Raw genomic sequence first — 15,028 nt, forward strand, 5'->3', positions numbered from 1 at the left:
TTTAAAGTGCCAAAGGGGGGAGAAACTGTCACTCAAGACCTCTATATTCAGCAAAGCTATTCTTCAGAAAGGAAAATGGTATTAAGATGCTTCCCAATAAACAAAAAGTTTGTCACTAGAAGACCATCATTACAAGAAATGCTAAATGTTGAAATATAAGGACCCTAGACTAACAAAATCACACACCACCAGTAAAGGTAAGTACATAGTACAAAATATATTTTAAAAGTGTAAAAGATTATAAAATCAAGTATGTAGAAGTATAAAAATCAACAGTAATGCATTTTTTGTTTTTAACTTTTTTCTTAAAAGGCAACTGTGAAGATGAGTGTGGTGGCATATGCCCTGTAGTACCAGCTGTTCAGGAGACTGAGGTGGGAGGACTGCTTGAGTCCAGGAGTTTGAGGCTGTAGTGTGCTATGGTCACCCGAACTGCACTCTAGCCTGGGCAACATAATGAGACTTCATCTCTAAAAAATTAAAATTTTTAAAAATAAAAAGGACATCTGAGTAAAGCTAACTATAAATCTGTGTTGATGGACATACAATGTGTAAAGATGTAATTTATGACAAAAACTATAAAAGGGAATAGGAGACCACTATATAGGAGCAAAGATTTTGTATACTACTGAAATTAAATTGATATTAATCTGAATTTGACTGTTATAAATTAAGATGTTAATTGTAACCCCCAGGGCAACCGCCAAGAAAATAACTCCAAAAAAAAAGTACGAGAAATGACAAGGTAATTAAAATAGTACACTAAAATGAAAAAAACTATTTAACATGTTGAAGGCAGAAAGAAGAAAATGATAAAGATTACAGTGGACATGAATGAGAGAATAGAAAAACAAGAGAAAATGAATTAAACCAAAAGTTGGTTTCTTAAGATCAGCAAAATTGACAAACCTTTATAGCTAGACTGAAAAGAAAAAGATAAGATTCAAATTATTAAAATCAGGCATGAGAGTAGAGATATTACTATTGACCTTACAAAATAAAAAGAATAGAGAATACAATTATATGCTAAAAACATTAGATAATTTAAATGAACAAATTCCTAGAAAAACACGAACTACCCAAACTGTTTAAAAATCTGAATAGACCTATGTAGCAAACAGATTGAATCAATAGTCAAAAAATTTCCAACAAAGAAAAGCCAAGGACCAGATGGCTTTTCTGGTGAATTCTACCAAATCTTTAAAGAAGACTTAACACTAATCTTAAACTCTTCAAAAAAAGGAGGATTGCTTTTTAACTGATTCTATAAGGATATTATTACCCCAATATTCAAACCGAAAGCATCATAAAATAAGAAAACTTCAGATCAATTATCACATAGATACAAAAAACTCCCAATAGTAGCAAATTGAATTCTGCTGAAAGCACTATACATATGACCAAGTGGGATTTATCTGAGAAATGTAAAGGTGATTCAACATATGAAGTAAAATCGCAGGCTGGCATGGTGGCTCACGCCTGTAATCCCAGCACTTTGGGCAGCAGAGGCAGGTGGACTGATAGAGGTCAGGAGTTTGAAACCAGCCTGGCCAATGTGGTGAAATCCCATGTCAACAAAAAAATGCAAAAATTGGCCAGGCACAGTGGCTCATACCTGTAATCCCAGCACTTAGGGAGGCTGAGGCCGGCGGATCACGAGGTCAGGAGATCAAGACCACGGTGAAACCCAGTCTCTACTAAAAATACAAAAAATTAGCCGGGTGCGACGGTGGGCGCCTGTAGTCCCAGCTGCTGGGGAGGCTGAGGCAAGAGAATGGCGTGAACCCGGGAGGCGGAGCTTGCAGTGAGCCGAGATCGCGCCACTGCACTCCAGCCTGGGCGACAGAGCGAGACTCTGTCTCAAAAAAAAAAAAAAAAAAAAAAAAAAAAAGCAAAAATTAGCTGGGCGTGATGGCATGCACCTGTAATCCCAGCTATTTGGATGGCTGAGGCATGAGAATTGCTTGAACCTGGGAAGCAGAGGTTGCAGTGAGCTGAGCCTGGGCCACTGCACTCCAGCCTGGGCAACAAAGCGTGACCCAGTCTCAAAAACAAAAGATCACAGTAATACATCATATTAATAAACTGAAGAGGGAAATAAATACCCCACATGGACATCTCAATAGATCAGAAACAAAGTTGTCCACTCTTGCCACATCTACCTATTCAAGATGCCTGTAGTCCCAGCTACTCTGGAGGCTAAGGTGAGAGGATCGCTTGAGCCTGGGAGGCAGAGGTCACAGTGAGCAGTGATCATGCCGGAGCACCCTAGGCTGGGTGACAAAGTGAGTATGCCCAACTAATTTTTGTATTGTTGTAGAGACAGGGTTTCACCACATTGGCCAGGCTGGTCTTAAAACTCCTGACCTCAAGTGATCTGCCCACCTCAGCCTCCCAAAGTGCTGAGATTACAGGCGTGAACCACCGCACTGCGCCCAGCCCACACATATTCAAATTTTAAAAGCAGATTTAAACTAGAGCATAAATGGTACAGAGAAGTTAAGATGCATCTACAATTTTATGCTAATTTTCTCATCATTTTTGACTTTGCTTCTTGGCCAATGTCAGCCCAAAATGGCCAGTATTAACCTTTCTAGAAAATCGGCTAAATAATATTCAGTTGATGGAGGTAATTATCTGAAGTGCAATGAGCCAGGCACAAACAGACAAACATCACATGTTCTCACTTATATGTGGGAGCTAAAAAACAATTTTTTTTTTTGAAACAGAGTCTAGCTCTGTTGCCCAGGCTGGAGTGCGGTGGCATGATCATCACAGCTCACTGCAACCTCCACCTCCCAAGCTCAAGCGATCCTCCCACCTCAGCCTCCTGAGTAGCTGGGGCTACAGGCATATGCCACCATGCCTGGTTAATTTTTGTATTTTTGGTAGAGGTGGGGTTTTGCCATGCTGCCCAGGCTGTTCTTGAACTCTTGGGCTCAAGTGATCACCTGCTTCAGCCTCCCAAACTGCTGAGATGACAGGCGTGAGCCACCGCACCTGGCTGGAAGCTAAAAAATTTGATCACATGGAGGTAGAGAGTGGAAAAACAGATAATAGAGACTGGGAAGGGTGAATGAGGGCAGGAGGGAAGATGAAGAGAAGTGGGTTAAAAGGTACAAACATACAGGCCTGGTGAGGTGGCTCACACCTGTAATCCCAGCACTTTGGGAGGCTGAGATGGGCAGATCACCTAAGGTCAGGAGTTCGAGACCAGCCTGGACAACATGGCAAAACCCCGTCTCTCCTGAAAATACAAAAAAAAAAAAAAAAAAGCCAGGCATGGTGGCATGTGCCTGTAATCCCAGCTACTCGTGGAGCCTGAGGCACAAGAATCACTTGAACTTGGGAGAAGGAGGTTGCAGTGAGCTGAAATCACACCACTGCACTCCAGCCTGGGTGACAGAGGGAGACTCCATCTCAAAAAAAAAAAAAAGAGAAAAAGAAAAAGAAAAAGGTACAAACATACAGTAAGATAGGAGGAACAAATTCAATGCTTGATAGCTGAGCAGGGTGATGATACTGAATAAAAATGTACTGTACTCCTGTGATGGATACTTTAAATACCCTGACTTGATCACTGTGCCTTATACATGTAACAAAACTTCTCATGTACCCCATACATTTGTACAAATCAAAAAAATACTTGGTCGCATTATAGAAATTTCACTGGTTAATGAGAGTACACGGGGTCATCTAAAGTAAAACAATTTTTTGCTTTGTTTTGTTGTTTGGTTTGCTTTGCATTTTCATACCAGTTTAATTACATAAATATACATGGTGCTTATAATATGTAGTGGATTGAAGGGGAGCACAGTTAGACTCACTGTAATTTTTGTGGGGATTTTAGATTGTAGGAGTTTGATAGTTTGTGTATATATAATATATATATAAATTTTTTTTTTTGAGATGGAGTCTCACTCTGTCACCCAGGCTGGAGTGCAGTGGTGTGATCTTGGCTCACTGCAAGCTCTGCCTCCCAGGTTCACACCATTCTCCTGCCTCACCCTCCCCAGCAGCTGGGACCACAGGTGCACGCCGCCACACCCGGCTAATTTTTTTGTATGTTTAGTAGAGACGGGGTTTCACCGCGTTAGCCAAGATGGTCTCGATCTCCTGACCGTGTGATCCGCCCGCCTCGGCTTCCCAAAGTGCTGGGATTACAGGCGTGAGCCACCACGCCCAGCCAGAATTTTTTTTTATGTATTGAGATGGGGGTCTCACTATGTTTTCTAGGTTGGTCTCAAACTCCTGAGCTCAAGTGATCCACCCACCTCAGCCTCCCAAAGTGCTAGGATTACAGGTATGAGCCACTGCGCCCAGCCCAAATCTCAGATTCTTATTCTACAAAATGAAGAATTACAGAGAATTTCTAAGGTGTCTTGTGGAAAGAAGACCTTTGCAAAAGTAGTCCGGCTAAGCTTTTTGAGCATTTCCTGAATGGCAGCCACTAATTCTACAGTGGGGAATGGAGTGAGAGTCTGAGCCACCAAGAGACGAAGTGTCCCCCAGTAGAGGTAATGGCCAAACAATAACGACATCCCAAATAAGGGATTTTAGCTACTCTCCAAGGCCCAGAGGCTAGAAAAAGGGAGAAGATTCTCTTTTTCTAATTAATTAACCAGCTATATTAGATATATTATTGGGAGTTGACAATGATTCTGAGTTTTAGTCATGTTTGTTAGGAAGGAGGTATTATATTTTGTCTTGATGAGTAAATTTAAATATATGCATGCCAAACAGTAAATTTCACCTGAGGTGTTTGTGTTTGGTACACTGATCCAGGTTTGCCAGCTGGCATTATGCAGTAGACACCTAGGTAAAAACATTTACTGTTCCCCAATTATGGCACCCACATCTCTCAGCTGCCTTTCAGCTAGGCAGGGCATGTGACTGGCTTTGGCCAGTCATCAGCCAGGAGGCTGAAGTGGGAGAATTGCTTGAGCCTGGGAGATCAAGGCTGCAATCCGTGGTGAGTAGAAATGATTGTGTCAAAGTCCAGACTAAACATACAAGAAGGTTGTGAGTTCTCTACACTCTATTCTTCAGCGGTACAGTGGAGGCCCTCTTTTTTCTCGTATTGCAGCCACAAGATGTTGGGGCCTGAGTTCTTCCATGGCTGTGTGGTGCAAACCTCCCACTGACTCTCAGTGGACATAAAACATAAGAAATAAACACAGTTGTATTAATACATTGAGATTTTGGAGTTCTATGTTACTGCATCATAGCCCAACTCCTCTTGAGCAAATATAGCTGCACCTGTCACTGGGGTGGAGATCAGATCCCTAGAGTCAGTCACCTTTGGAGGTGGACCATGGCTTAGAGAAAACAAGTTAAGTTTCTTCATGCATGGATGCTTAAAGTATAATGAGAACGGGGATGGGGTTATAGAGCATTACCTCTGGTTTCATGTCAATCATGGCTAGTTACTCCTTGGGCAATTTGTTGGAATGGTTCTGTGAGAAAATAAGCAAAATTCCTCATGCATTTTTTAAGTCTATGGGAGTGATTGATGTGCACTATGTCTACTACTGAGGTCTAGTCACAGATGTAATTATGATCATTACTATACGGCACATCTTCTGGAATAACAAGTCAACTGTAAACAAAAGTATACATGGTGCCAAGTGTGGAGGCTTGTGCCTAGAATTCCAGCAACTCAGGAGGCTGAGGCAGGAGGATGGCTTGAGGCCAGGAGTTGGAGACCAGCTTGGGCAACATAATGAGGTCTCATCTCTACAAAAAGTAAAAAAAAAAAAAAAAAAAAAATTGCCAGGCATGATGGTTTATACCTATATAGAAAGAAACCTGGCTGGCCACTGTGGCTCGCACCTGTAATCCCAGCACTTTAGGAGACTGAAACAGGAGAACTGCTCGAGTCCGAGAGTTTGAGACAAGCTTGGGCAACATAGTGAGGCTCCATCTCTATAAAGAATAAAAAATTTAGCCTGGTGTGGTGGCACACACCTGTAGTCCCAACTAAGGAGGCTGAGGTGGGAGGATTGCTTGAGCCTGGGAGATCAAGGCTGCAATAGCCATGATTGTGCCACTGCACTCCGCCTGGGTGACAGTGAGACCCTATCTGAGAATAAAAAAATAAAAAATAAAGCCTTTTTCTTTATAAATTACCCAGTCTCAGGTATAGAAACAAATTAAGACAGTGGATTAATGCCCCAGCCTCCAACCTGCAGTAGAACAATTCTGAGATGCCTTCCACACAGTTTCTCAGACTACTCAGAGCAATTGAGCCCCCATTGTCCACTGTGGTCATCTACTCATTAATCTACCCTCTTTTTTTTTTTTTTTTTTTTTTTTTGAGACAGGGTCTCCCTCCATCACCAAAGCTGGAGTGTAGTGGTGTGAGGACAGCTCACTGCAGCCTTGATCTCCCAGGCTCAAGCGACCCCTCCAGCTCAGCCTCCTCAGTAGCTGGGACTACAGGTACACACCATGACACCTGGCTAAGTTTTTTTAATTTTTGTAGAGACAGGGTCTTGCTATCTTGCTAGGACTGGTCTTGAACTCGTGGGCTCAATCAATCCTCCCACCTTGGCCTCCCAAAGTGCTGGGATTACAGGTGTGAGGCACTGTGCCCAATTCTTTCTTAACCTTTCTATCTTCTCTATCTCATTTTTGCCCCCCCCAACATGTGCTTCCTGGGATCACCTCACAAACCACTTGGACTCAAGGCTTTGTCTCAGGATCTCTATTATTCAAGGTTCTCCAAAGACACAGACCTGTAGGATATATATATATGTGTGTATATATAGGATATATATTGGCTCATGTGATTGTGGAGACCAGCAGGTCCAAAATCTGCAGGGCCAATGTCCCGGTCCAAAGGTTGTCAGGCAGAAAGAGCTGATGTGCCAGTTGAAAGGCCCTTGGGCAGGAGAATTCTCTCTTCCTTGGGGAAGGTCAGCATTTTGCTTTATTTCTGCCTTCAACTGATTAGATGAGGCCCAGCCACATCATAGACGGCAATCAGCTTTACTCAATATACCAATTTAAATGTTAATCTCATCTAAAAACACCCTCACAGAAGCACTCAGAATACTATTTGACAAAATATCTGGGCATCCCATGGCCCAGTAAAGTTGACACATAAAATTAACCCTCACAGACACCAAGTGTAGTTCATTATTTTGGAAAATATTCAACTTACAGCAAGAATGGAAACCTCTAGAGTATTTTATGTGAACCATTCAACCTCAGGAATCATACATTTCACTCACTGATCCCTTGTTCACATTCCAGTGTATAAAACTCTGGTCCCCATTAAAGAGACACTCCGGTCCACAGGGAAAATCAGACCTGGCACTGCTGTCCATGAGTATGAGACGGGAAGAGCTGTGGTCCAGGATGGAACGGAAGTCACACTGGACATACCAGGGGTTCAGTAAATGCTCCGATCTTCAGGTGCGCGTTGTCTCTCTCGCTCTCTCTGGAGTAGACACTTACTTCAACTAACGGGAGGCTGGCCAGTTGTTTCACCACCTATCCTGCTTTCCCCAGCTCTTGTGTGGGTCCCAAAGCCCCCAGCAGTAGCCAAAACGGCCCCAATTGCTGTCGCTGTCCCTGGTGCTGACTAAACGCTAACGCCTCTGCGTTGCGGCCTTGGGGCCATTGGTGGTGCCGAGTTATTCTTTTATTTTGTTTCTGTTCTTTTCTTTTTTCTTTTCTTCTCGTTGCTGCCCTTGGTGCTGCCCAATTATTCTTTTCTTTTCTTCTCCTCTCCCTCTCTCTCTTTTCGTTCTCTCTCTTTCTTTCTTTTTCTCTTTCTTTTTCTTTCTTTCCTCAAGAAAATGCTACAGATTGAGAGTGTGATTTTGAAGCACAGACTAGGCTTCGAGGATGAACATGACATTTTGGCTCTCTGTGTATCCCCCATTGACACTGAAGAATCAACACTTCCTTGCTGATCAACAGTCCCAGAACTGGTGGCACAGCCAAGACCGACGCTGATGCTTACCTCCCCCTCTCCTGCAGCAGAGACGCCCCCGTCCCTGTGGCCCAGCGAAGTGCCAGGGGTCCCTGGGAAGGCGGGAGATGGGGAAGGGGCAGGGTGAGCGAAGAGGAGCAGGCTGCGTCTGCCCGCGGGCTGGGAAGCGGGGCTTCCGGGCCGCAGGGTCGCGGGGATGGGTGTGATGCAATCGCGCCACAGCCGCTGCGTCAAGGGGCGGCTCCGGGATGCGGGCACTGCGGTAGAGCCGGTCCCGCCCCCGCCGCCCGCCGCCGCTAACCCCGCGGACAACCACCGTCCCCGGGACGACCACCCAGAGCCACCGGAGCCGCCTGACACCCGCCCCGAGGCACCGGTAACCCGCGGCACCCGCCCCGGGGCACGCCATGAAGTCGGCGGCGAGCTCGCGCGGGGGAGGTGGGGGCGGCCGCGGGGGCGGCGGCTGGGGCGGCTGGGGCGGGGGCCGAGGCGGAGGCGGTGGCGGCGGCGGCGGCGGCGGCGCGGGCAAGGGCGGCGGGGGCGACGGCGGCGGCCAGGGGGGCAAGGGCGGCTTCGGGGCGCGGGCGCGCGGCTTCGGCGGGGGCGGCCGGGGCCGGGGGCGCGGCGGCGGCGACGGCAAGGATCGCGGCGGCGGCGGACAGCGGCGGGGCGGCGTGGCCAAGAGCAAGAGCCGCCGCAGGAAGGGCGCCATGGTGGTGTCGGTGGAGCCGCACCGGCACGAGGGCGTCTTCATCTACCGCGGGGCGGAGGACGCGCTGGTCACCCTGAACATGGTGCCGGGCCAGTCAGTGTACGGCGAGAGGCGCGTCACGGTGACCGAGGGCGGCGTGAAGCAGGAGTACCGCACGTGGAACCCGTTCCGCTCCAAGCTGGCCGCGGCCATCCTGGGCGGGGTGGACCAGATCCACATCAAGCCCAAGTCCAAGGTGTTGTACCTGGGCGCCGCGTCGGGCACCACCGTCTCCCATGTCTCCGACATCATTGGCCCAGACGGCCTGGTCTACGCCGTCGAGTTCTCCCACCGCGCCGGCCGCGATCTGGTCAACGTGGCCAAGAAGCGCACCAACATCATTCCGGTCCTGGAGGACGCGCGGCACCCGCTCAAATACCGCATGCTCATCGGGATGGTGGACGTGATCTTCGCCGACGTGGCCCAGCCGGACCAGTCCCGCATCGTGGCCCTGAACGCCCACACCTTCCTGCGCAATGGGGGCCACTTTCTCATCTCCATCAAGGCCAACTGCATCGACTCCACCGCATCCGCCGAGGCTGTGTTTGCTTCTGAGGTGAGGAAGTTGCAGCAAGAGAACTTGAAGCCTCAAGAGCAGCTGACCCTGGAGCCCTATGAGCGGGACCACGCTGTGGTGGTCGGGGTCTACCGGCCTCTTCCCAAGAGCAGCAGCAAGTAGCACCCAGCTCAGGCTCGCCTGCCATCTCCCCAAGCCTGCGTTGTGTTTGCTATTATTTTCTATGTGTTTTCTTTGTGAGTGTTTTGTTTTGTTGTTTTTCTATTAAACTGCATAAAGAAATGGCACCTATTTGTATGGTGATGCCAGGCTATGTTTTGCTGCAGTAACAATCAACCCCCAAATCCCAGTGACCTAAACCGGCTGGTATAAGGGGCCCATCAAGCAGTAGCCTGGGAGCTGTGCTCATTCTAATCACTCAGGTCCCCAACTACCCAGGGCCCCATTTTTACACATGCTCCCTCCATCCCTAGGGCAGAGGAAAGAGAGCTGGGGAATTGCTAATAAAAGCTTTTAAATGTCCCCTTGGGACTGATGGGGCACTTCTGCTCACATTTGGCCAAGTCACATGACCAAGCCTGACTGGGGAAAAACACTGAATATTGCTGGACAATAATACAGCCAAACACACCAATCATCTGACTCACAGCCAAAGTCTTAACCACAATAGGTTTTCAGTATTTTACTCTTCAACTAAGCCCTTTTGCATTCACTGTTAAAGTGAATAATAAATAAATGTTAAATTTATTCCTCACACCAGCCCTGGGATGGCTTTGTTAGCATTTGCATATTACATGTGAAGCAACAGGGCTTCTGAAGGTAAACTAGTTGCCCAAACTTACATAGCCAGTAAGGAGGTAGAACTTAAAATGCCAGTCTTCGGGGCTCTAAATCCATTGCTGTTTCCTCAGCACCAGGGGGATCTTGTCTCTGGTCCCCAACCCCTATGGCATGCGCACGGGGACACACTTAGAGCAGGGCCCTGTGACCTCATTGTGTTCTTTCACCCTCCCCTGTCCCCCGTGGGCTACCCCTTTGGTTTCACAATAGCAAAACAAGGTAGGGGGCACGATGTGGGTCTAGCTAGCAGACTGTCTCCACTACAGGGCATAACATACCCAAAGTGGTATCACCAAGTGTCTGCAGAACAGGCAGAAAAATGACTCCCAGAAAGTATCTGTCTTTGCAAGGCATGTCCTGCAGTTCCCAAGATGCTGGTCTCAGTACCTTGCAGTCTCTCTCCAAAGCAGCCCAAAGGGAAGGGAGAGTGGGTAATCCGAGGAAAGCTGAGAATGCCCCGAAGGCCCAGTAAATCCCTCCAAGCCAGACTTTAGGAAGGCCTTTCATTCATTCATACATGCATACACACTCCCAATTGCCAAAAAGACCCACATCAACATTTAGTCTTTGAATGATTGCTCACTAATGTATCATTTGGAGGGTGGATTTGCCTTTGTAAAGATGTGCTTGGGCAGCAATTGTGGTTAGTCTGCTTTTTCTGAGGGCATACTTCTTGAACAACAACAAAGGATAAATCAGACTTTTCATTTTTATTTTATTTTATTTATTTTATTTGAGACAGGTCTTGCTCTGTCGCCAAGGCTGGAATGCAGTGGCACAATCATGGCTCACTGCAGCCTTGAACTCCTAGGCTTAAGTGATCTTCCTGCCTCTGCCTACCACACCTGGCTAATTAAAAAAAAAAATGTTTGTGGAGAAACAGTGTCTCGCTTTGTTGCCGAGGCTGGTCTTGAACTCCTTGCTTCAAGAAATCCTCCTGCCTCAGACTCCCACACTGGGATTAGAGGCGTGAGCTATGGCACCTGGTCCAAATCAGACTTTTGAAAAGGCGCTACCACTTTTTCACCACTCCCCCATCCTACCCCACCCCAAAATTCAGAAAGGGAATTACAGTTCAGATGTATTAGCAAGACTGACTCAGGAAGAAGAGAGTGAATGGGGTACATGTCTATTTCCATAAACAATGGAAATATTCATTACAACCCTGCAAAGCCAGGATCACTTTTCGTATTTAGCATATGAGAACACTGCAGTTCAGAGATGACAGTGCCTGGTTTAAGATCCCCTAGAAAGCCTCACAGCCAGAAATCACAGCCTTGTTAGTCTGACTCCAAAATCTATGTCATTTTCACTGAAGTCTGTGCTGGTTCTGTTGCCTTGAAAAGCCCTCTCTCCAATCCTAGGCTAATTTATTAGTTGCTGTGATGAAGCCCTGAGGCTGGGGTGGACTCCCTGGGAACAGAAACTGTTTCCTCACTAGGGGAAGACAGAAGCAGCTGGGCACTCAGGAGGGAGGGGCTCTGCAGCAGCTGAGGCCCAGGACCCAGCCCCTCCTCAGAGCCAGATGGGCTCCATAAAGGAGCTCTTGATTGCTCCTTAGAGGTTTCTCCCCCCAGCATGGGGGATGAAGCAGGGGAAACTCTCTTTCCTTGGCATGGGAACTCCCATTCCCTGCCCCTCCTGCCCCAAGTGAAATTTACAGTCATGTCTGAAGCTTCTCAAAGAGGGAACCATTCATGAGGAAATGGCAACAAAACAATCTCCTGAAGAATTTCCCTGCATTGCAGACGAGTTCCTGAGCCAATGGAATGACATGGTGAGTACCAGAAGAAATACAGGAATAAGGGCCAAGGGAATACAGGAAGGGAGTTGGAACCTGGTTTTAGAGGATGAAGGCAGGGGAAAGAACGGGACTATAGTCGGAGCACAGTGGCTCACGCCTGTAATCCCAGCACTCTGGGAGGCCGAGGCGCGTGGATAACTTGAGTCCTTGAGTTGAGACTAGCCTGGTCAACATACGAAACCCCATCTCTACTAAAAATATAAAAAATAGCTGGTGGCAGGCACCTGTAATCCCAGCTTCTCGGGAGGCTGAGGCAGAAGAATTGCTTGAACCTAGGAGGCGGAGGTTGCAATGAGCCAAGAATGCACCACTGCACTCCAGCCTGGGCGACAGAGTGAGACTCAAGTCTCTTAAAAAAAAAAAAAAAAAAAAAAAGTTTAAAATGGGCCCAGCGCAGTGGCTCAGGCCTGTAATCCCAGCACTTAGGGAGGCTGAGGCAGGAGAATCGCTTGAACCCACAAAAGTGGAGGTTGCAGTGAGCTGTGATCACACCACTGCACTCCAGCCTGGGCAACAGAGCGAGACACTGTCTCAAAATAAATAAATAAACAAACAAATAAATAAAAGTTTACATAAATGCCAGGGGTTGCCTTGGAGTCAGGGGGGTGGGGAACACACTTAGCAAGTCTTCTGAGGGGACTGCCCTGTGCTGGGAGCTGGGGGGAGCTTGCCACTGAGTTTCAGAGTCAGCTGCTCCATCCTGAGCCACAGGAGAGGACTCAACCCAAGCATCAGTGAGTGCCCAGCTGCAGTCACCTCTGCAGCAGAGGCAGCGAGGGTGGACGCTGGTGCTCAAAGGCCCAGGCAAGAGGGGCCATGTGCCCACGGTGTCAGCAGGAGCCTCAGAGAACAGGCGGAACAGAACTCCCACCCACCAGCACCATGATGTCTGCCAGCTTCTCCCTTGCTCAGACGCCTCCTGAAGTGAAGGGAAGAAGAATGGGGCAGGAGATCCGAGGGAATGAAGCTTTATCCAAAAGAGGCTGTTTTAAATGGGAAGAAACCATGTTCCATTAATTAGCACTTTCCCCTGCCAACTCTGCAGTAAGCAAGATGTTCTGGCTCATCTGAGCTATGGTGAGCGCTGCATTTGGATACTGCTACTCTAATATTTATCAAACACTTATCATGTCCCAGGCAGAAAGCTCAGTATTTCTTTGATCTTTAGAAGTACGACTTTTTTTTTTTTTGAGACAAGGGTTTTGCTCTGTCACCCAGGCTGGAGTGCAGTGGCACTATCTCAGTTCACTGCAACCTCCTCCTCCCAGGTTCAAGTGATTCTCCTGCCTCAGCCTCCCAAGTAGCTGGGACTACAGACACCTGCCACCATCCCCAACTAATTTTTGTATTTTTTTAGTAGAGACAGGGTTTCACCATGTTGGCCAGGCTGGTCTCGAACTCCTGACCTAAAGAGATCCACCCACCTCAGCCTTCCAAACTGCTGGGATTACAGACGTGAGCCACCACGCCCGGCCTCATGATTTTTAAATTAATAACAAAAACAAACATTCCAGAGAGTGCCGACACTAACATTCCACTTGATGAATTGCTGCAAAATGAACACTGGTGTCAGAGCTGCCCCTAGCATTTGTTTGGCATGCAGCAAGAGCATTTGTAAGGACCCCGGCCCATGGCTTCCCCTTTCTCTTCCCACTCCTGGTTCCCACCCCTGGAGGGGCCTCATGCACGCTGCTGTAGATACTCAGCCCTCCAGTCCAGGATCTGTCCCCAGGCCCTTCAAACAGCCTCCTTGAAGCCACTCCTTGGGACTAGAGTTGCAAACTGGGAGCAGGGTCTCTCTGGGGGACCAGCCTGGGGAGGAGGACTGGAATAGGGCTCGCATTGTTCAGGCAGAGTTCTGAGTGCCTGATGCATAATCCAGAAGGTGACAGATGTGGCTTCTGGGGGGCATGGCACTTGGTCCCTATGGACTCCTTGCCTCACAGGACAAGGAACAGACAGAGGAAGGCCAGAGTGCAGTCTTTCCTTCTTTCTTTTTTTTTTTTTTTTTTGAGAGTTTCGCTCTTGTTGCCCAGGCTGGAGTGCAATGGCACGGTCTCGGCTCACCGCAACCTCCACCTCCCAGGTTCAAGAGATTCTCCTGCCTCAGCCTCCCTAGTAGCTGGGATAACAGGAATGTGCCACCACACCTGGCTAATTTTGTATTTTTAGTGGAGATGGGGTTTCTCCATGTTGGTCAGGCTGGTCTCGAACTCCCGACCTCAGGTGATTCACCCGCCTCGGCCTCCCAAAGTGCTGGAATTACAGGCATGAGCCACCGTGCCTGGTCAGAGTGCAGTCTTTTAAAGTGCAGGAGGCCAGGCACGGTGGCTCATGCCTGTAATCCCAGCACTTTGGGAGACAGAGGTGGGCAGATCGCCTGAGCTCAGGAGTTCATGACCACCCTGGGCAACATGGCAAAACCCCGTCTCTAGTAAAATACAAAAAATTAGCCGGGCATGGTGGAGACTGAGAGTCTCTTTAAGATTCAGGATAGCTGGGTGTGGCGGGGCATGCCTGTAGTCCCAGCTAGTTGGAAGGCCAGCCTGGACAATATAGTGAGACTCTGTCTCTTAAAAAAAGATTCAGGGCCGGACATGGTGGCTCACACCTGTAATCCCAACACTTTGGGAGGACAAGGTGGGCAGATCATTTGAGCCCAGGAGTTTGAGACCAGCTGAGTCACGTAGGGAAACCCTATTTCTGCAAAAGGTAAATTTAAAAAATTAGCTGCGTATGGTGGTGCGTAACTGTGGTCCCAAATACTCAGAAGGCTGAGGTGGAAGGATAGCTTGAGCCTGGGAGTTTGAGGCTGCAGTGAATCATGATACTGTGCCACTGCACTCTAGCCTGGGCGACAGAGTGAGACCCTGTTTCAAAAAAAAAAAGATTCAGTATGGCCATTTTTTCTTCACGACATTGAGAAGAGTTTAGACTAAAGTAGCATTATGGGGCTGGGCACGGTGGCTCACACCTATAATCCCAGCACTTTGGGAGGCCAAGGCAGGCAGATCACTTGAGGTCAGGAGTTCGAGACCAGCTTGGCCAACATGGCAAAACCGTGTCTCTATTAAAAATACACAAATTAGCCAGGCATGGTGATGCGCATCTGTAATCCCAGCTACTCGGGAGGCTGAGGCAGGAGAATCGCTTGAACCAGGGAGGCGGAGGTAG

General features: G+C 47.9%; 1 protein-coding gene across 1 annotated transcript; it reads left to right on the plus strand.

Moving 5' to 3' along the window:
• The first annotated feature begins 6,360 nt into the window (after positions 1 to 6,360).
• Positions 6,361 to 9,495, plus strand: FBLL1 (fibrillarin like 1). Its single transcript, XM_009241266.4, has one exon. The coding sequence runs from the start codon at positions 8,350 to 8,352 to the stop codon at positions 9,370 to 9,372; it is 1,023 nt and encodes a 340-aa protein (XP_009239541.2). The 5' UTR covers positions 6,361 to 8,349; the 3' UTR covers positions 9,373 to 9,495.
• Positions 9,496 to 15,028: the final 5,533 nt, after the last annotated feature.

This window comes from Pongo abelii, chromosome 4, assembly GCF_028885655.2.
Source record: "Pongo abelii isolate AG06213 chromosome 4, NHGRI_mPonAbe1-v2.0_pri, whole genome shotgun sequence".
Classification (NCBI taxonomy): domain Eukaryota; kingdom Metazoa; phylum Chordata; class Mammalia; order Primates; family Hominidae; genus Pongo; species Pongo abelii.